Here is a 21,990-nt window from a genome sequence, read left to right on the forward strand (position 1 = left end):
TTACTAGATTTTACAAACATGTAAAGGAAAGGCCGGAGGTCTTATCTGGTATATCTGTTCCCACTAATGTGCAAACATGCATCACTGTTAAGAATAGAGCTTCTCTAGAGAGGGCAGTGTTTTAGTTATCGTCTTATGAGTCATTAAGGGAGAGAAAAAAATCAGGCATTACAGTCATACAGTTTACAGCTTGAAAGCTAATGTTAATGCATTAACATTAAATGACATAAAGCTGAGGTCACACAGTTAATTGACTGAAATCTGAAGCATGCACCTTTACTTTGCTATTAATGATTTGCCAGTTTTCATAGTTATGCAGCGTTCACTCACAATCAGACAGACATTAGACGACAGATGGACAACATCTTCTGGTCGGCAAGGGAGAGACGAGCAGTCCGATGGAATGGCAGCTTGTGATTATTAATTTATTATTAAGTAATCATTAGCTTCACGCTGTCCAGATTCCTGTCTGACAGAGCTACGTAATATCCAGTTGTAAATTCTGTCGCGGAGGACAGCAATAAGGCAAACTCTACTCTGTTTGGTTGATGGTGTAATTTTATCACCCCGCTTTCATCCACTAACACGATATCCGGTTTGCCATCTACAGTCTACCTGAATCTATATGAATGGAGCATTAATTCCAAATAAATTTAGCCAGTTTCTGCTGCTCTGTAACTGTAACATTGTAAATAAACAGCGCAGTAGGCAAATAAATGATCCAATGAAAGAGCAGATTGACAATGAGCAGGGCAAGTTTAAGGAGGCAGCTGCTGAACTGAAGCCAACGAGCAAATATTTTTGTCAGAAATTCAAATTTGAGCAAACAATCGCAGGCTGTAGCGAACAAAACGTGATGTGAAGCTGACTGTATTTAACAAGAGGCATCAAATATTCTGCAAAGCTAACATCTCTCCTTATCATACGTCATCACTACCGTCCCACAATTTCTGCAGAAAGCACGCATATCATAGTTTACAATGCGTTACATCAGGGTACACCCTCTACAGGTGACCTCGTCTATCACAGGCCTGACACATGCCTATAGACATGTATACATAGTAAGAAAAACACATTTAATCACACACCTACAGACCGTTTAGAGTCACGAATTCACCTAACCTGCATTTGGTTGGACTGTGGGTGGAAACCCACACAGGCACGAGGAACATGCAAACATCACACAGGAAGACAGCACACAGTAATCCCAACATAATTATTCCTACAATAGACAATGTTTTCTTAAAAACGCACTTGATGTTGTCAACAAGCATGAAAAAAAAAAAGTTGTTTTTAATGTGAGTTTTTGTTGAAGGCAGCCCGGTGAGGTGGCATAGCGTCGCTAAACATAACAGGACGCAGAATTACAACCAAAGTATTGATACAGAAGAGATTGACGACGACATGTAAAGGTAGACTTTCTACAACCATCTCTGTCACGGTGATTGATGAATTATTAATGACAGGGGAAACTGCTACCAGATGGTGAAAAGAAAACATCCCAAGCTCAGGACGGGACTCATCGCAGAGTCCAGAGAAAGATCCGCTGGTCTTTTGACAGCAGGTTGAAAAATTGCACACACAGAAAATAGTGTGCGGGGAGGTTTGGGCGAGTGCCTTTCAGTCGTATTCATTCATCACACATTCATCTTGTTCCCCTTTTGTTGTAAAGGACTGCAGCCAGCACCTCTATTAGATTACAGTAATGTATAGGAAACCGTATTCTTTTGTCCTTTTAAACTGGGACGGACTGTTTTATTCAGTGGCTGACAGAAATGATAGATCTGTGAAAGTGTTTCTAGTTATCCATGCTGATGTTTTGTTCTTTTCTTAGCACAGACCTGCTCCTCTGAGTAATGTATACGATATATCTTGATCCAGTATTTGTATTTTACAACTGCATAGTGGCATATCGGATCCATTGAAATAAATAAAGCTAACACTACATTCAAATTTAATGATGTCTGAGGGGACTGGAGTGTCAGTCTGTAGCGTTTGAGGATGATGTGAGCAGACAACGTCACCAGCATGAGCTAAATACTAAAATTTAAAAGCTTGTTTCACAATCAGAAACACATGGTTCCAGCAAAACTGTGCTCAGATGGAGGCATCTCCGTCTCTCACTGATTCACGCTGTCATTGTGGATGTTTTGTTTAAACTGCTGTTTATTTCTTCATGCCACATACCATCCATTCATTTGCTTGCAACACTGTAGAAATGTCCTTAAGACCAAGTGGGTACTACACCCAGGCATGGCTCTCATTATTTTTAATTTTTTTTTAAAGAAAAGTGGATGAAAGAAGTCAAAAGTGGTGCCTAGAAAATTGGTAGCTTCTTGAGTCTTCCTGTACAATTAGAGTATACTTTGTAGTACAGGACACACAGATTCAATCTGGACTGTTCTGCTATAAATAATGACGGTTTGGTGATCGCTGCTTTTGCTTTGCGAGTAAAAAGCTTGACCGGCCTTGTTTTGAACTGAACAACCGTTTATCCACTTATTTACAGCACATCTCCAATCTGACACATTTTTAGGCCTCCCACAGGCACCCGGGGTTTCAAGGCACTCATTCCTATGGTACAATTAGCAACCCACAGAACTGCATAATGGTGTCCAGAAACACAGGATGGAGCGCGGCATGACTCCTACATGCCCATATGCTTGCTGACAGCATTTACGCCACCTTTCATGCTGCAGTGTATTTCCCATTACCCAGCTGGCAAGTCAAATGTGTTCAGCAGCATATTCAGTATGAATATGTTAAAGCACGACATCAGGATTACTGTGTGTTTAGCTTTCTGATTATCAGCCTCTGCCTGAGCGGAATAATAAGTTTACGAGGGCAATTTGGTCCCTTCACTAAACTTTATTGAGCCAGCTAATTTCTCAGAGCTGTCTCCACCGTCATGGCACACAAAACATGAATGAACTGAGTACGCAGCCAGAATATAGTGGGCTGTCTGCAGAGGTTGCACAAAGTTCTACATAGACAAACATTTTATGGTCAGAACCAAAATATACCAGATCTAGTCTAGGGAGGGGACTAAAAAGAGTTACAAACTTGAGCTTAAAGCTGATCTGATCAACATATTTATAATAACTACAGATAAAATGACTGTGAAATGTAAAAGATGTTGTGTTGTGTAGTGACCAACACAGTTTTAACTCCTTTAACGTCTGCTAATTCATTTGGTTTTACAGCTGGAAATGGAAATTGTGTAGGATCATTTTCATCAGCTTAGTTTGTAGCTGTTGTCAGACACAGGCTCTGATAAATCCACTGCACACTACTTGAAATGGCTTTAGACAAGACGATGAACATGGTGGAGCATTTAGCAGCTAATGATCAAGATATGTTCCTCAGGAGTTGGTGGAGACAAACAAAGCGACAAAGAATAAATATCTGCCAGGTGACCCTTGATTTCAAATGCATACTAATCTTGTTCTGTTTTATGCTGGATCTGCAAGTGCACGCAACTGTTTGCCGTACAAACTTTATAAGGTGGTGATATGTCAGTGTCGTTTGTAAAGCTTGTTGTACCACCAAGTAGCCAAAAAAAATAAGGTACGCTGATTAAAAGCTTAGATTTTGCAATGAATTCACCCAACAATGAGCTGTTATACAAATCTACATAAATAAACTTAACATACAAGACAAACAAAGTTACTGTATATAAAGGACTGGCTTTAGGATCAGAGACAAAGCAATCAGGGTGTCCTTTTTTTACTTCTGTGCAATTATAATATTTCCAAGGACCGAGCCCAGCTTAAGCATTCTGATAAAGAAGCAAGGTCATTTCTTTGAAGTTTCTTAGGGGACTTTTTTTTAATGTAGGACTGTGGCCAACAGTAAGCAGGGGAAAACGTTGAATCGTGCTCCACCAAATACAATTAACAATTTGACCTGATTTCCTGTTCTTTGAAACTTTTTAAAGTTCAGGGTTTGGTTAGGAAAACAAAGAATACAGATATCACAAATAATTCCAAATTGATTGGATTTGTGCATAAAACTTAATTGCAAAAACATTACGTACGTCATACTGTGTGTTTAGGATAGTGCTGCTTCGTGTGCTTTTTATATTGCGTTATTAAAACAACAGGAATAAATGAAAAGTTAAAATAATTGACACCCCTTTATGTTACAATTTTTTAGGCGTGACGCTCACACTTTTCTTGAAATGTGGCAGCACAAGGAGACTTTAATTTCCAGATCACCAGTATTGAAAACAACCCATATGACAGGAGAACAAGGATGAGAGCACCAGCCGTACCATTATCACTGTTGCATTATACTGACCGCACAACACTATGCTGAACAGTGACAAGAAGTAAAAAAAGAGCCAAGGTGACAGATGGAAGGGATTTCGGAGCAATTAGAGTGAGTAGAGCAGAGAGGCTGTGATTCAGTTGGGAGGATGTGATATGAGGCAGTGAAGAGATTAGTTTTCAGCCCACAGTAGAGGACTGACAAGCGTTACGTTAGGGGTAATGTTTACCTAGCAGTCTTCTCTGCTCTCTGTCCTCGGTAACCTTGCATTACCCCTCCTCCTATCTGACCAGTTTAAGGCCTCATATGTTTCACCTTGGACCCAACTTAGAAATCTCATTAGTCAAAGGAGACAGGAATAATAAACAGTTTTGCCACCCCAACTCTCTGTGTGTTCCCACTAGTATATACAACGCATTAAAGGCATATTTTGCCCTTTATAATCGACTAACTAGTGTTTGCTTTTCCTGCAACAGTTGGTGATTTACTGTCTAAGCTATTAACAGTGATCCTTCATATCTTTGACACACTTGCAAATGCCTAATTATCCAATGAAGACGACATACAGCTGTCTCTTATAAGTCTAATGTCTTCCTCCTTGTGTTTCAGCCGAAGGTGTGCCCCAGGTGTTTTACTTCGGGCCCTGTGGGAAATACAACGCCATGGTTCTGGAGCTGCTGGGCCCGAGTCTAGAGGACCTCTTTGACCTTTGTGACCGGACCTTTTCACTGAAGACTGTCTTAATGATAGCAATTCAGCTGGTGAGTTCAGAGCATTATAAGAAATGTAATTGTCTTAAAATAGGTTCTAATAACTTTATAGTGGCTGATGAGATGTTACTATTTAAAATGTGTATGTGTAAAACAGGCAACAGACCAAACAACCAAAGCAGACTTTCAACGGCGATTTAAAATAGCTGTTTGTCAAACAGGTTTAAAAGAAAGTCATTGGTGCAGCAAAGATGGTCGTGCTTCAGGCTTACTCAACACTCTGTCAGTCTGAGCCTCTGTTACTTTGCCACGTAATCATTATGCAAAGGTGCTGTTAATGGAACTCAACTAAGAGCTTTGCAGTTTTTAAATAACTCGAAGGGTTTTAATGTGAAACAGATTGACTGACAGATTTGACTAAAAAACCTTAACGCACAGTCTGCTGTCAGCTGACAACTGAGCAAACTGGGAAATGTGTTTGAAAGGTCTGGAAAAAGCTTTTTAAGTCTACCTCAAGTTAAGAACAAAAGCCAAGAATTTAACTTTCACGCTCTAAGATGGAGGATGCCTATCACGAATAAAGGCCTGGTTCCATTAAATCAAGGTACATGCCGCTTTGCACTTTACAACATAAGAAAAATCAGGCCTTACCTCATGACTACTGTAATACCTTCTTGACGGGCCTGCAAGCCTGCACAGTGAAACCCTTTCAGATGATCCAGAGTGGCACATCTGGCCTTCAATCAACCCAAAAGGGGGACATGTCACCCCGCTGCTTCCTGTAGCAACCCACATTAAAACCAGTCGCTAATGCTCACCGACAAACTGGTCCTCCGTTCTGCACCCACCTACTTGAATGCCCTTATACAGCTAGCATACGTGTTACCTCCTCCAATGAACGACACCTGGCTCTGCCACCCGTACGCTCAGGGCAATCCAAACTTTTCTCGTCCGTTGTTCCCCCGTTGGTGGAACGACCTACCAGTTCCTACCAGATCAGGGGCGTCCCTCTCTATCTTCAAAAACCTCCTGAAGACCTTCAGCTCTTCAGAGAGGATCTCCTGTTCAACACCGCTAACAACTGGACATGTTAAATCTATCCCCCTCTACAGCTGTCACTTGATTCTACGTCAGTAGTAAGCGTCAGTTCAGTGACTAAATGTAAATGTGCCAAACCTAACATCACATTTTACATAAGCTTTGCATATGTTCCAGAAAGCACACAAATAGTTATGTAGACTTAATGGCTTTTATAGCTGTTTTACTGTGTCTGTGTGAATAAAGTATAATTTGAATATAAATACACCCAGTCTCGCAGACAGACCATAAGGCCATAGAGCAGGTCAGAAGGCAGGAAACAAGTGCAGAGTCTCCCATTACCCTGTCTGCAAATTAGCAATCTGTCAGTATATACGTACTAGTGGGCAGAGTCAGGTAGGCTGGAAGCTGTCAAAAAGAGCAAAGCCATCACTGAATCTCATTAAGTTTGAGTAGCTCAGAGGCTGCTTTGACCCAGTCTTTCAGGCGCCTCAGACATCTCAAAATTTCCTAGCATTTCATTTTGTCAGCACAAAATCTGCAGCGCTCTTGTAATGTAGATAGCCTCTGCAAATTTGTAAGGAAACCTCCAAAACAGCACAACACGAGCATGGTGTTGCAGAACAGAAAGCCTGAAACCCAGCTAGTCTCTTCTTTAATCATCGCGTAGATCCTCCTCCTCATATTTTTGGCACAAATGATAAAACAATAAGTGCTGCAAGCTTATACTCCTACTCAAGAGATTTTTTTCAGGATATCAGGATCTCTCAAGATCAAACCCAAGTAAAGGATCTTATTACTCACACCATTAATTATTTTCCCAAATTTTTTTTTGGTAGGTAACATCTGTGAGCACTTGGTTAAAGTCTCATTTCATCTATAAACACAATGTTGTTGATGCAGGATTTTGCATCTCTGCTGGTTCTGAGCTAGAATTTCTAACCACTAACCGATGCTTTTGTTGTGTGATAGTAATGGACCACTGTGGTAGCTGTGCAACATAGTGAATTCATCATCGGACAATTAGCATAGTACAAAACCACGACTAGTAACTGGAGTAATATGTAATAATGCTGAAATCAATTACTCAAAGTACTATATTAAAAAGAGAAGACTGGCATTATTATGATGCAGCAGTAAATTGTCAATCAAAGCTTGGAGTAATTTTGACATCTTGATCTTCGTTTTGCTGACTTTGTAGTTTTGTGATTAAATCAGATTTAATTTGTCTTTTTGCTGACTCAGCGGTATTCTTTCTCCCCAGATTTCTCGAATGGAGTATGTGCACTCGAAAAACCTCATCTATAGAGACGTAAAACCTGAAAACTTTCTCATCGGAAGGCAAGGGAATAAAAAGGAACACATTATCCACATCATTGACTTTGGCCTGGCCAAAGAATACATCGACCCCGAGACCAAAAAACACATTCCATACCGGGAGCATAAGAGTTTGACTGGCACTGCTCGATACATGTCCATCAATACACACTTAGGCAAAGGTAAGACTCCTTTCTTAGATTTCTTTTCGTCTTGGTACTGCGTTGTTCAGAAGTGTGTATTGTGAAAGTTAGTCTGGCAGTGAAAAGTTATCAAATCTGTTGATATAGAGCAAAGCCGACGAGATGACCTGGAGGCCTTAGGCCACATGTTCATGTATTTCCTTCGTGGGAGTCTACCGTGGCAAGGACTGAAGGTATGCCAAGTACATGGAAGTGTTGTAAAAGTCTGTGGTAAAAATTACATTTTATACATGCATACATACAAACGATGATAGATTTCACAGTCTGCAGCTTTCAAGTCATCAGTGTGTGATTCCTGAATCACATACTGAAGTCTTGTGTCAAGTCTAATTTCATAGTTTGGACATGAGAGAATGTAAATCTAAATAAAATTAAGTTATCTGTGTTTTCTTTAAAGAGCCCTGTATCAATTTGAAATTAACCATTTATTTGGGTGAAGGCAGTGAAGAGTTAAGATTTTCCATTAATGGGGATTAAGATATAATAATTCTGATAAATGCTCATCCAACATCAGATTTGGTTCACATGTCTTTGTGTTTGAATTCTGTTGCAGGCCGACACGTTGAAAGAGCGATACCAGAAGATCGGAGACACGAAACGAAACACTCCCATCGAGGTCCTCTGTGAGAACTTCCCAGGTACACTGATGGCCTCTTATGGATCAGGCTGTAAAGCCTATTTTTCCCAGATACAATGATTTGAAATGTCATCCATCATATAAATAAAGATTAAAACATTCAGTTTTTTTCTTTTTGTGTATTTCAGAGGAGATGGCCACCTACCTACGATATGTGAGACGGTTGGACTTCTTCGAAAAGCCCGACTACGAATATCTGAGGACTCTGTTCACTGAACTGTTCGAGAGAAAAGGATACACCTTTGACTACACTTACGACTGGGTTGGCAGGCAGATAGTGAGTGACGCACACAAACTGTCAACAGAAATGTTTTAAGTCATTTTTTTTTTTTTTTTTAAGCCACAGCATTTTAACTGATTATTCCCATCAGCCCACACCAGTGGGGTCTGTCCATATAGACTCTGGAGCATCTGGAGTCACAAGAGAGAGCCACGCTCACCGAGACCGGCCCTCGCAGCATCCACCAATTAGAAATCAGGTACGGCAGCTTTTTGTTTTTAATCGTGGGCAAGGTGTGTGTTTGTGAGACTTTTGTTCCAGTAAAAACAAGAGAAACAGTTCATCGCAACCTGAAATGTGAGATCCACACATGCAGTATGAGTACCACCCACCAGCAGTCTCTGTGTACGTGTAAGTTTGTATGACAGCTATTATTTCTGATAGGATCTATAGTGTGAGTGTTCTAATGCACAGATGATCCCAATTATCTTGATATTCCTGTTTGAGACTAATTAGAGTGCAGTTAAATTATCGTGGGTGGACTGACGACTGTTGAGTGTTTGCATTCTGCTGATTGACAGCAGCTCATGAAGATGGAGATGACAGAGATGATGCTTATAAATCATTCACCTACTGTAGGTATACATTGAAATGAGATAGCCTGAGGCCGCACTCAGACAGGATCACACACTGTGTCGAATTGCTATTTTGCAGCGTAACCTTCGAGCCAACAACAGATTTAGAAGCTGGGTACATGAAATAAACAAAGCCAGAACACAACAGGTAGAGTTTAGTCCTTGAATCCACCTGTATAGTCTCAGTTTCAGAGATATTGCAGGGTGACTTCAGGCTGCGTTTTTCCAAACGTTAGATCCAGCTCAACTTCTCGGTTTTTTGGTGGGCAGCCCGCACCGCCAAAACAGACTACTTCAAAAACCTGCATTTTCTATGCCACAGTGCTGGATCCTGTCTGAATGTGGCCTAAGATATGAGTGAAGAAGGAACTATGTTGCTTCTTTATGTAGTAGAACAGGTGAGACCATTAGAGGCTGTCACTGATGATGTGTTTCATTAATGGTATTTCTGCACAGCAGGGACTGCAGTTCACCCTTGCATGTGTTTTTTTTTTTTTGTGGTTTCAGAGACGCAGTGCAAAATCTTACAATGTTTAAGGTTGAATAAGGATGTTAAAGTGTTTCTGGTACTCTACATTTTGTTTGTGTAAGCACTGACTATTGTTAATTGCTGTTATAAAGACGGAAGAAGGTTAAAAACTAAGTTTACTTTGTGTGTTATTGTAATGTGTAATGAGATTGAGGCCAAAGTTTGAGATGTCAGAGCTTACTTTCATTTGGCTTCAGGCTCATTAGTTTCTGGTTCAGTTCTCTGGCTGAAGCTTTGATTTTATTTTGTAAATTTTTTTTTCTTCTCCATTTCTCATGCTGCTTTGCATGGTACCTGGCCTCGCACACCCGATTACCCATCTTTCCTAACACAATTATTTCATCACTCCCTCACCCCCCTCACCCCCTCCCATTGCACCTCCAATCCCACTTCCCCACCCTCCCATCACCGACGCCCCCGACTTGTGAGCAGACAGCGGTCTCAGATCGACGAGGAGCATGGGAGGTGCAGCCCACACGCCAAGCAAACTCCTCCTATCTGACCTCCCACCTGGCAGCGGACAGGCACGGGGGCTCAGTGCAGGTATACACCCCTCACCTGATCAACCAACAGCCCCCCACCCAACTCTATGGAGTCAGATCTGTCTCATAGGATCACATCTGGGATAACACATATTTTAAAATTAAAATAAAACATCTTAAGACATAAAATCCAGAAGATTTTGGCATTTAAAATGGTGATTCTGCATTTCTGAAGCTTAATTTTGGTTAAAGCTACATTAAACAGATATACTTTAATACAGAAGACATAAGATTTTAACTTTTTTAAGTTCATTTCAAGAAAATGTCATAATTGATCAGAAATGATATAAGTATTTTGAATTGTAGAAATGTAGAATAGTAGATAACGGACACGACATTCATATTTTATTTTAGCCCTGTGTGTGAGACAAATCTACATCCATATCTCCCCCACCCCTTTACACCTGGCTGGGAAATGTTATTTTTCTGCACCACCATATGCATGTCATCTGGTGCCACCCACCCCAGATGGTTAGAGAAAAAAGAAAAAGAAAAGTGGTTTAGCTTTTTCTAAACAGCAGCCCCGGGTTGTGGCATTTTGATCTCAGGTCCTACGACTCTCCATGGCACTTGGACATTCCTTGCAAGATCAAGAAGCCTCTCGCATGGCAGAGCGGCCTGGCTGAGCCGCTTAAGTGCATGCTCTTAAGTCGTAAAGGGTCATTATGCTCAAAGGAACATCCTGGTGTAATTTTGACAGCTTGCCATGACCAAAGTTTGTCCCCGTCTATAACGAGCTCTGTTTGCAAAGGTGTGTACAGTGTGCTTAGGTGTGTACAGTGTATGCTTTAGTTGATCTCTGACTATTATACTAAATACCATTCACTGCCATTCATGTTGAAACCGTGAGGAGATTTGGAAGTTGCCAGGCATACAGTAGGTATTTCATCCATGGAAAAACTATTCTATGTTCACTTTCTGCTTGGACCATGTCTGTAGTGGCTGTCTCACCAAATTCTCCAAGTTCCTCGGCCACTTAATCTGCAGATTTGGCAAATGAATTCAATCTTCTTGTGGAAACTCAATGTAATCATGATTCATTGAGGCAGGAAAACTTTGAAAGAGGGTTTATTTTAATATTAATAACTTGGAGCATCAGATTCAGTTGATCCAGACTTAGTCCTACTTCTCGGTCCATTACGAACTTGATGCTCTACTTCACATGGCTTATAACGTGGCCCAGAGTCCTCCATGTATTATTAGCACCATATCTGTTTACAACCTTTTTCTTTTGCCCTGTTTAACAAACTGTACTCCAGTGATTTAAAACAGAATATCAGCAGCTAGAATCATAACCGTAGCTTTGTCTACTATTCAACATGTAACATGTTATTTGCATGTATAACAACATATTTTACCATATAAAGGTAATTTATAAGTCTTTCTTTAATCAAGTCTTTCCACTGACATGTCTCTCCAGGCTCGCTTGTACTAGCCTTGAGCAGTCATGTATGCGAATGCCGTTGGATCAACAAAGTTGTGCACTGTATACACCTATGAATACAAAACACACATTTACACAATAACTCTATCATTTCTTCTACAGGTCAGTGGGACAAACATCAATTTGTCTGTTGGCAGGCCGTGTGTTTTTGTTTGTTTGTTCGGTGTCTGAATGTTCATGTTTCTTTCTGCTTTAAAAAAAGGTTTCTTCTATCCTGGTATATGAGCTAGGAAGTGGATTTGAAAAGCCATAAACTGATTTTTGTTCATATAGATCAGCAGTCCTGTTAGCTCCTTGTAGATGTTTTAAAAGTTTGTGCTCTGTGATTTAGGCTCATAGAAGTGAAGCAGCAGCAGCAAACCTAGTTATTATCGTCAACTATGGTTACTGGCAAGAACAGCAGAATTGTTCACACCTCCAGTCAAACTATCTGCCAGAGAGAAGAAATTAAAGGGTGAAGATAAAGATTTTACAGTTCACTGAAATGACAGTACGTCATTTTTAGGATCCATTTAGTTTCACAAATGATCTTTAGATGGTATGAAAGAGAGAAAGTAGTTCAGCAACACATTCATGTCACGTGCTGTGTGTTATTGATGTGTTCAGTGTTTCCCCACATGTAGACTTCAATATTAATGACCAGTGACCTATTTTAGCTCAAACGGAGAGACGTTATTTTACAAATGCACAACACCACCTGGTTGGCGCTGATGTTCTTCAGTACAAACTTTGTTTTCAATCATTTCACAAAGCTACGTCATTAACAACAAGCCTCCTCCACACACAGCTCACCCGCTGTTGTGAAAATTGAATTGTCCAGAACACAAGGTGTGTTTTTTGGATTGTGAAGAAAGTCGACAGAGCAGACGCATAACAAGAAGTGAGAAACTGAAAGAGGCAGGGTGAGGCAGTAAGAGACAGATGTGTAGGGGGGGGAGACACTGGTGCTGTTGTTCTTTGCTGCTGTGAGCCATGTTTCCATAGTGGAAGGAGTCAAGTGAATTGATTTTATTATTTTTTTAACCAGTGAAACTCTCCTATCACAGCAGGACCTGTTTTTCATTGATTCTGGCCAACGTCTTAACCGTTTTTGAAGTAATGCCCGTCTGTGCCGCAGGTGGTCAGCTCGACCAACGGGGAGCTGAACGCAGACGATCCACTGGCGGTTCACTCCAACGCTCCGATTACAGCTCAGGCAGAGGTGGAAGTGGTCGACGAGGCCAAGTATGTGTCACACACCCGCCACACCACTCCTCCATGTCCATCTGTCGCTTCCTCTCTTTCCCGCTCTTCCTCTCTCACTTTTTTGCTATGCTGTGGAATTGTGACAGCCCCTCCTCCCCCAGCTGTCATCCTGCTCCTGCCCTTCTTATCTTCTGTCTGACTGTGTGGGTTTTTGATCTTTCCTGCTGCCTGTCTCTATGCTGTTCTCTCTCTTTTTTTTTTTCTTTTTTTTTAAAAGAAAGAAAGAAAGCTGATGCAGATTAACTTCTCAGTTGGAGCTGATAAAGCTTCTCATACCTGTAGCCTGAGCCATTTAACACAGCCCACACTGGCAGCCACAGAAGATGTCACCTCACTCTCTGGCAGCCTGACCGTCTTAAAGAAATATCCACCTATCATCAGGTCTTTAAGAGCACCAGCACTGACCAGAAAAGTCAGTGTATTGTGGTAGCAGCCAGTTGAATCACACCAGATTGTCCATGTGGCAACTTGGTCACATGCATAAAGATTATTATGCACATGCTGTCGTCGTATGCGACCGTCAATTCTGACGTGTCACTTCTTTTCTCTCCCTCGGAGAGGCAATCATCGGGGTGGGGAGTGGTGGCGTGGAAACTCGCACTGGTTTTGTTCAGTTCATCTTCAGCACCAGTGGCTGGAATGATGCCACACTGCATGGCTGGCCGCCCACTGTGCAAAGACTGTGCTGCTGGCTGAATGTCACATGATTCAGCTGACTGAGAAGAACTGAGTGGAGCTCCTGAGGCAGAAAAAAAATATGTTAATGAAGAAAATACTTTGTAGTTTGAAGTTGTTGGATGAAGGTACGTACAGAAATGAGGGAGTGAAACTCCTTAATACAGAGGTGACAAAAGTCCTGAGCGCTACACATTTAGAAACGCTGTTTTGTCTCCAGTCGTCAGCACAGTCACACTTGTGTTGAGCCGCTCATTTTACTCCAGGATTTGACCCCCAGTCACCTCTGTTACCAAGAAAGGACCACAATAGTGCAGGTCAGCCCGGGTCATTCCCTGATGTAAGGCTGCGGTGAAACCATTTAAGATCATGGTGCAGCTAGTCTTAAGGTTCTTTTTAAATGTCTGCAGTGGTGCATTCCCTCAGATCCACAGGCAGACTGATCCAGAGATGGTGCCCACAGTGACTAAAGGCGGACTCCCATTGTGTTTTTGTGGACATCCTCGGCACAGACTCAGTGAGACCTGCTAGGTGGATGCCTATGTAGCATATCTGAAAGATGGGTCAGTGCCAGGCCATTCATCAATTTAAAAACTGAGAGGATCTTGAAATCAAAAAATTCTGTTTCATGAAAGCCTCACTGTTGATAGTGTTATATTCGAATAAATACTAGTATGTATAGATTGAATACTCCTCAACTCTGTGCCAATAAATTTTCTCTGTAAATATTGGGTTTGGAAAAACAGAAACATAAGTGATCGAAATAGTCGAACATTTCTTTCTCTGTGTTCAGATAAATGGTTTCCACCAAGTAATTTAGCTTATTTTTAAACTCAGTCTGTGCTGACTAAGTGACCCACTTTGCAAATAATGTTAGATCAATCATCATCAAGCCTGCTGACCATCGGGGAAATTATTCAGAAGTCAAATATCAATTATAGAGAACAATAAGCTTCACTGTCCTGCATCCTAAAGTAGATTTCATCCTGCAGCTCTGTAATCAATGGTTATGTTTATGACCCTATATATCCCAATATATCATGACATAAAGTGCATTAACTTCAGTCCAGAGTTATTGTAATACATATTTCAGGGATTTACCATCTCTCCCACCACAGTCCATCAAAGCCACTGTATTAAAAAATAAAAATAAAGAAAAGATTCCCCTCTGCCGATCTCCTCATGAATTTCCCTGAGCTTCATTCAATTTAATCTGTGCTTGTTTCTATTTATACCCAAATGGCCTTCCTCTTCGTTTCATCTCCATTCACACAATTGTTTGATATGATGATTGGTGTGTTTACTGCCAGCCTGATGATACCTTTGATACTTCGTCTAGACAAGTTGATGTTTAATATAAGAACACAAAGTAATGCAAATCATATCTGGGTTTCCACTGTGAATTATTACCACACGTACACAGTCGCCTCTCATCTTTTTATTTACACTCACAGGCTGAAATTAGACTGATTGACTGGCTGTTATAACACAGATCATTCAGGTTAAACTTCCTCTGGATTAGTGTTTCTATAATGAACAGTTATTAAAATCATAATTTGTGCATCTCCTAGCTGCATATAGTAGTATATAACAGTACACTATATGGTTTTGATTCATTCTCATATTTAGTCTAACTTTTATTGTTGTATCCCCAAGAAAGTTTGAGAAATATTATAACTGTTTACTAAGTGGAGATTTAAGTATCACTAATAATAAACAGTTTTGTTAATTTGATTTGACTCTAATTTATTACATTCTACAGTCTGTTATTTCCATATAACAGACCATTGCTGTGAATAACAGACTTGCTAGGGACGGTGTTCTGACAATAGACTCTGTATGACCATAGCCAACACAATTAAATCAATAAAATCATTAATAAATCAATAATTTGACACAAAATATTGATCGCTATGTGTAGCTGTTTAAGCAGGATAATCTACAGCAGTTCATTACTGGAAAATAAATCCTGGCTGGGCGATGCAGGTCCTGAATCCCCCTTACATAAAACAGCTTGTGCAATATAATCTATTTTAAACTAGGTTTCACACATATACATATACTTTAAAATACAGAAATGTATATAAATAACTAAATGAGTAAGTAGGTGGGGTTGATTTGTAAAAAAGTACTGCTGTCCTACGAACTCTGAAATACCTTTCCAAAGCTTTAACACTTGAGTTCATTGTATATTCTGGCCTCCTAAAACTGTTTTGATTATAGCAGTTTGTAATGCTACAGTGACTTCCTGTTTACATAGATAATCACATTAATTTGACCGCACTACACGTTTCCTAACAACAGATTAACACATTATTTAGGTCTTCGCTAACTAAGACATGCAAGTTTGCAACCTGATTAAGTAACTCGGTAGTTGAAAACTTAAAATGTGTAATTTAAAAACAGTTTTTAGGAAGCAGACAGGATCATTTTTAAAAAGGTTTTCTTATTCAGCGCACATCACACAACTTCTCTTGATATTGTAACATCCTCCGAGCCGGGAAAAACGAGCTGCAGAGTAGATGTTCTGTAACTGTTTCTTCTCCCTCTTAACCTCTAAAGCGTCTCCCCCCGTATCTCCGTGTCCACCCGTCTCCTGTTGGTGTGTTTTTGTGTGCATGTTTGTGTGGCATGTGCCCAGTCCCACCATCTTGGTCTTGCTGTATTAATCTCTCTTACTTTTCTCTTTACACTCTTTCCTCTCTCTTCTTCTGTAGCTGCGTGAAAATGCTCAACCTGTGGTGAGTCCCTCTCTGCTCGTCCACATCAGACTCATGGGACAGGGAGTGGACCAGCCTAGGCTGGGCCCAGTGGAGTTGTTATTTACAAATTATCAACTAGACTCTCACTGGTGCAGTAGTACCATTTACCCCTGAGAATACTGACTACTGTGTGTACTATAAAGTCTCTGCCTTTTTTTAACAACTGCTGATGTTGATAAGTGAGCGGCTAACTGAAAACTTAAACTGAAACCTTAATATAAGTTAAAACTAAGTCGTCTTCTCTAGCAGCACATTTGGCTTCAGATTAAAGGTCTTTAAACTCTTGTTGCATGGTGCACCATTATTTGTTATTAATGAATTAATCTAAGAGGACCCAGTCACTGTCCTATGTCTTGATCCACAGCATTTTTCTTGTCTTTGTATGTTTTTATTGACCGTTCAGGCTCACCATGTCTTGTGCTCTTTGTGTGCACTGCTCCATTTTTTTTTTCTTTTTTTTTCTTTGCAAAGGTGAAAAACAGATTCACTGCAGCAGTTTGTAGTCGAGTCCCCTCTGCCATTTTTCTGATCTAAAAATGGCGGGAGATGAACGAGCATGCAAACACTTGGCGGATGGCAAAGCGTCCATCTTTTCGCCAGCTGCAGTTCTCACTATTAGGACCCCCCTCCCAAAAAAAAAAAAAAAAACATCTGTCCAGATTCCTAAGACTCAAATTAAGCTGTTGTGATATTTAACACACTAATTTAAGCAGTCCGCTCATGTTCGTTCTTTCTTTTGCTTCATCTGAAGCCTCCTTTCATCCACACGTCGGTTTAATGTCCACCTCTGTCCACAGGTGCTGCTGCTTCTTCAAGCGAAAACGGAAGAAGAACACGCCGAGGCACAAATGATCGTCCACCACTGGCCTGAAACGCTCTGGCTCAGTTGATTGTGATTTCAGAAATCAATAAAAGTCCCATCCGGAATGAACGAGGGAGACAACTGAAAGATCTTGATTGAATTGTTCTCTGGAGGAGGGACCAGTTAAAAAAATGATTTGTTGAGATGTACAAGACGCTTTTTGTCTTTTTTGATGGGAGTCCTTTTTGTTTTTTGTTTCTCCAAGATGTTGTGGGAATGTTTTGCAGGCCAGTCGTCCAAACGGGGGAAACCTATTTGTTGGAATTGTGCAGAGGATAATCTTGTTCCTGGATTTTTTTCCTCCTCAAGTCATCCAACATTTTTATTTTTCGCTCCTTTTTTTTTTTTTTTTTTTTTTGCTCCCATTTCTCTTCTGTGGTATTGCAAAGGAAGAGACAGATCTTCCCGTGGAGTCTTTGCCATCTTCGAGCTCTCACATAACTATGATTTCTTTGTTTGACTCACATTGAATCATATTTTTATTTCACCATCTGTCGAGTCCCGGTTGAAAGTGAACTCATTTTACACACAAAGCCTCCTCTGGTCTTTCCTGACGTGGGACTGAATGTAAACCTGAACACACGAGGAGCCGAGAGTGTAACTGCCTAAATCTTCACGTACAGGCACAAAGAGCATCAGTCTGCCATTTTGGCCCCTGCACTTTCTTTTTCTTTTTTCTTCTTCTTTTTTTTTTTTTCTCTTTCCTCCAAAGAGGTCAACCCTGGCACTGGGACCCGGGCCTGAGAGAACAGAAGACCAGAGACGCCTCCTGTACTGTGTTCTCTGAGGATGATTTCTGCTCACGCTGCTTGGTTAAAGCACTCCCCTTAACCAACGCCGCTGTCAAAACACACTACAGTCTCTTTGGACTCTTATGCAGTTTCTGCTCCTGTTGGCTTTGTGATGATGAGCAGCAACCTGACACTTGTAGACGGGGGCTGTGGGGTAAAAACAAAACGACAACAAAAAAAAATGCTATTTATGCTATTTATCTCTTGGTTGCCACCAGTTTTCTTACTAATTCTAAAACATACACACTGAATGTATGGACAGAAAGGTAAATGACTTTGGAGCATTTATATAATCTGTCATGCGCATGGGAAGGAAATTGCAGTTTAAAGGAGATGAAACCAATGTTTAGAAAAAACTAAATAAATTGAGACCAAAAGTGGATTAGAGGGTGGGAGGGTCTTAATAATGTGATGGTTAATGATGGACTCTACACCTGTAGACACTGGGGGATGTTGCTTTGGAGTGACAAGAGAAACTGGCACGATGTGATTTTGGAGATTGAATCACAGCCTCTCGACGCTACTGTCCAATGCCTTAACCCCGCAACCAACAAACCAATCGACCAGTCGACGCATCACATCGCCAGCTGGATAAACAAGCTGGCAGCATGACGGTTGTGAGATTCGCAGCGTGATTTTTATTTTTTTTTTGTTTTTGTTTTTTTGGGTTCATCTGTATAATAAAAACCCAAAAGTTGCGGACTGTTCCCAGCTAGTATCAGAGCAGTTAATGACTTCTCTTGTAACACTTGATTATGAATTCCCAATACAGAGAGAGAGAGAGAGAGAGAGAGAGAGGGAGAGCGATGCCAAATGGAAGGTTTGGTGTAATAATCTGTAACGGTGTTAAAGACGTCCCTGCCCCCTGCGTGTCCAGTTAGGTTTATATATATATATATATATAGTAAACCTGAGTGAGGATGAGCGAACATGTCCATACCATTTTTTTTTTCTTTTAATTTGAAGTGTCATGGAGGACTGCCTTGAAACAAAATCCTCGATATGTCACCTTGCCTATCCTCCTAACAGAGTGAATTACCGTACATAGGTGTTTTATTTTTTTATATCTTGCTAATGTGAATTTTTTTTAATGCATTGTTTTTTTTTTTGTTTTTTTTTTTTCCCATTCCAAATAGCCATGGTTTTATGGGGAAAGAGAGAGAGGGTAACAAGAAAAAAAAGGAAAAAAAAAAAAAAGCTTGAGACCATGACTGCACTACATTTGTTGACCCCGGCTTTCCCTGACGAGACCCTGCCTTCTTAATACTGTACTTTAAACGTGCTTATTACTTTAATTGTAGCTGCCTTGTACGCTAGGCCTTCCCTATAGGGTGCAGGGAATACACTTTAAAAATTTTTTTTTTTTTTTTTAACCCTCCCACCCCCTCTTCCGCCTTTTTTTGTGCCATGACACCTCCCCACCCTCCCCTTGCTTTCCTATCCACACACACACGCAGGTCCAAGATGAATCGCCTCTGCGATTCTGCGTTTTGTGGACCTGCTCCATCATCTTTAGGAATACAATGTTGTAGATGTTGCGAACTATCTCAATGAATCAGTATGTAAACCTGCTTGTCGCGTGTATTTACACTGTATAGCTTTTTTTTTTGTTGTTTTTTTTTTGGTTTCTTCTTCCCCCCCCCCCCTGACATGTCAGTTACTCCGGGGTCTAAGTTATTGTGTTATTGAAAGTACTTGAATATGAAAAATCTACGGGACCTTTTTTTTTTTTCTCTTGGTCATTATCATAGTTATTCCACATATAGGATTTGAGGGGAATGCTGGGAAAAACAGGCTATTTGAATGACAGGTATTCATTCGTTTGAGACGTCTTAGTGCCTCTTGAGTGTGTTGGACAGGTGACTCGCCTGGGAAAGTCCCGTGCCGGCTGGTGTAAATGATTTTTAACCAAGAAGAGGCGCAGTTGGATGTGGGTTTGGAGATTTGCCTCTGTGAAACATTCACCTTTATGTATTTTGAGCTGGTGTCTTTGAATTATAGTTTTTTCCTAGACGCCAAACCTGTGACATCTGCTGCCTGTGAATTTTTTTTTTTTTTCCCCCACCACAAAGCATCAGCGGCACCTGGACTGTTTGATTCCAGCTACCTGAGAAAAGTTGAAAGTATTTCTGTGTAGTGCGATGGATATCCAGACTATATAGCCTTCAATGTTCCCCTGAATTCCCCCGAGTGCCATTCCTGAGACTACTACTAGCCCATGCCTTTTTACCTGTGCCAGGAAAATATGAAGTTGAATGTTGTTGTTTTGTTTTTTTTGTTTTTTTTTTTGACCATCGCATTCCACCTTGTGTCCTTGTCGTGTCATTTTTGAAAATCTGCAGAGCAGCAGGGCTCAGTTTAGTACCAGGAAGTGTTGCCAGAGAGCGTCGGAAAGAGGAAACAAAAAGTATTTTTATGAGTCGGCTTCTTTCTTTTGTGTTTATAAATCGAAAGAAACCAACATTTTTATCGAAACCAAGTTTATCGCTTCAAATTTGTGACCGGTCATCTTTGCAACATCGGCTTCTTCCTTAAACTGTGGGTCGCCTCGCCAAAACCAGTAGATATAGATATATTACTCTGATGTATTTACTTTGAAACTCTCTGGGCCTGCATACAGAGCGTTATAGGAGTACTCTGTATGCTTCGTATCTGCATGGCTTTATCTGGAGACGGCGACAGCCTCTGTTTTTGAATTTTCTCACCTGCAGGGCTCGTGTACCGCCGGGTCGGCGAGTGAGACGTTATGGCTTCCAGTCCTCATGTAAAATAAATAAACCTTTTCATGTTTTCTCACAGCACATTCCAGTTCAGTTCCCATTTATTTCTGACATACTTCCCTTTGAGTCAGACTCCTGTTTCATGGCTTCGGTTGTGTGTAACTCACATTCCTGTGTGTCAAAGCAGAGGACAGTCAAAGTGTGAATGAATGGCTTTCGGTCTTTTTTTTTTTTTGGGTTCTCTGGCACTTTTTTTCCTTGTTGCTGTACTGTAGAGTTGTCTTGGATTTACTGTATATTTTTCTTTGAGGGAGAGGTTTAGGGAGACATTTACTGCAATATCGTGATGATTATTTGAAAATTGTAAATTGTACAGAGTTCACAATTATACTCTTTGTTCTTTCTGTTGGGATTCCATATAAAATATGTATTCTTTGATTTATTTTTATTTTTGTTTCCCTCTCAGACTGTGGAAAATCAAATTGTACAGCTCCAAGAGTTTATCCTCCCCTCAGCATTGTTTTTTTTTTTTTTTTCAGAGCTATGATTAAGAGAAATCTTAAAACTGTAAATAAATATTATTGTGTTGAAATATGAATGTCACTTCAAAAATGTATTTGAATGAGTTAGTCAAGGGCTTCAAGAATGAAGGACCCACATTTCTTCTTTTTATGGTTTCATATTTTTAATTTACAGAAAGGTAAAGGTCCTTTTTATCAGAGATGTTTTGTTTTTGTGTTTTTCCCTCCTTGGATTCATATAATACAATGTTTTACACATGAACCTTATGAAATCACTTTTTATTCCCTCCACACCTAAAGGGAAACTCCAGTTTGCACCCTTTTTTATGTAAAATAAAAGATCTCTCCACCTTGCGAGAATGTCTTCTGTCAGATGTTTTTGTTTCAGATAATGTCTTCAAATATGCACACACGTGTAGATGATGATCACACACGTGTAGATGATGATGATGATGGATGTGCTTTTAGACTTTCACATTCAGAAACTGCCACAGTAACTGTTGTGCTCAAGGGTGAGAAAAGGTTATTTTAAAATATAAAATACAGTTTGGAAGGTTTTCTTGATTATGCTTACAGTTTTTGCTCTCTTCCCTTTTATTGGGGCATTTAACGTCATCATGGACATCTGCAGCAAATGTAATCTTAATCTCAACGAGGTGAAATATGTTGTCAGGCCTTTAATTTCATGCAGTGTCCCCCTGTCACATACAGAATATTATGTTTGAGTTTTGTGTTTTTAGGTGGAATTAGGTGTCAGGTGTGTTTTCTTAGGCCTAAAGCATCTATTTATCCAGCCTGTCGCAGTCAAAAAAAAGGTTTCTTTACTCCTAGATTTATCTTATGATCCCTGGGGTGGTGTCTGACCCTCTG

The 21,990-nt window shown here is 40.4% G+C and overlaps 1 protein-coding gene across 7 annotated transcripts in view; it reads left to right on the forward strand.

The window, feature by feature from the left end:
- csnk1g1 (casein kinase 1, gamma 1) overlaps window positions 1–21,477 on the forward strand; it is a 34,810-nt gene extending 13,333 nt beyond the window's left edge. Inside the window, exons 5-14 of one of the 7 annotated variants that reach the window (XM_019275846.2) lie at window positions 4,879–5,030; window positions 7,282–7,516; window positions 7,625–7,710; window positions 8,088–8,175; window positions 8,303–8,451; window positions 8,546–8,653; window positions 9,991–10,101; window positions 12,662–12,768; window positions 16,182–16,205; window positions 17,024–21,477. In XM_019275846.2, the coding sequence (XP_019131391.1) occupies window positions 4,879–5,030; window positions 7,282–7,516; window positions 7,625–7,710; window positions 8,088–8,175; window positions 8,303–8,451; window positions 8,546–8,653; window positions 9,991–10,101; window positions 12,662–12,768; window positions 16,182–16,205; window positions 17,024–17,078 (1,115 nt within the window). In that variant the 3' untranslated portion in view covers window positions 17,079–21,477. The remainder of the gene's footprint in view (window positions 1–4,878; window positions 5,031–7,281; window positions 7,517–7,624; window positions 7,711–8,087; window positions 8,176–8,302; window positions 8,452–8,545; window positions 8,654–9,990; window positions 10,102–12,661; window positions 12,769–16,181; window positions 16,206–17,023) is intronic. The other 6 variants (XM_019275847.2, XM_019275848.2, XM_027281301.1 and 3 more) reach the window with 6 other exon arrangements.
- The last annotated feature ends 513 nt before the right edge of the window (window positions 21,478–21,990 follow it).

The sequence above is a fragment of the Larimichthys crocea genome, chromosome VIII (genome assembly GCF_000972845.2).
Source record: "Larimichthys crocea isolate SSNF chromosome VIII, L_crocea_2.0, whole genome shotgun sequence".
NCBI classification, from domain to species: domain Eukaryota; kingdom Metazoa; phylum Chordata; class Actinopteri; family Sciaenidae; genus Larimichthys; species Larimichthys crocea.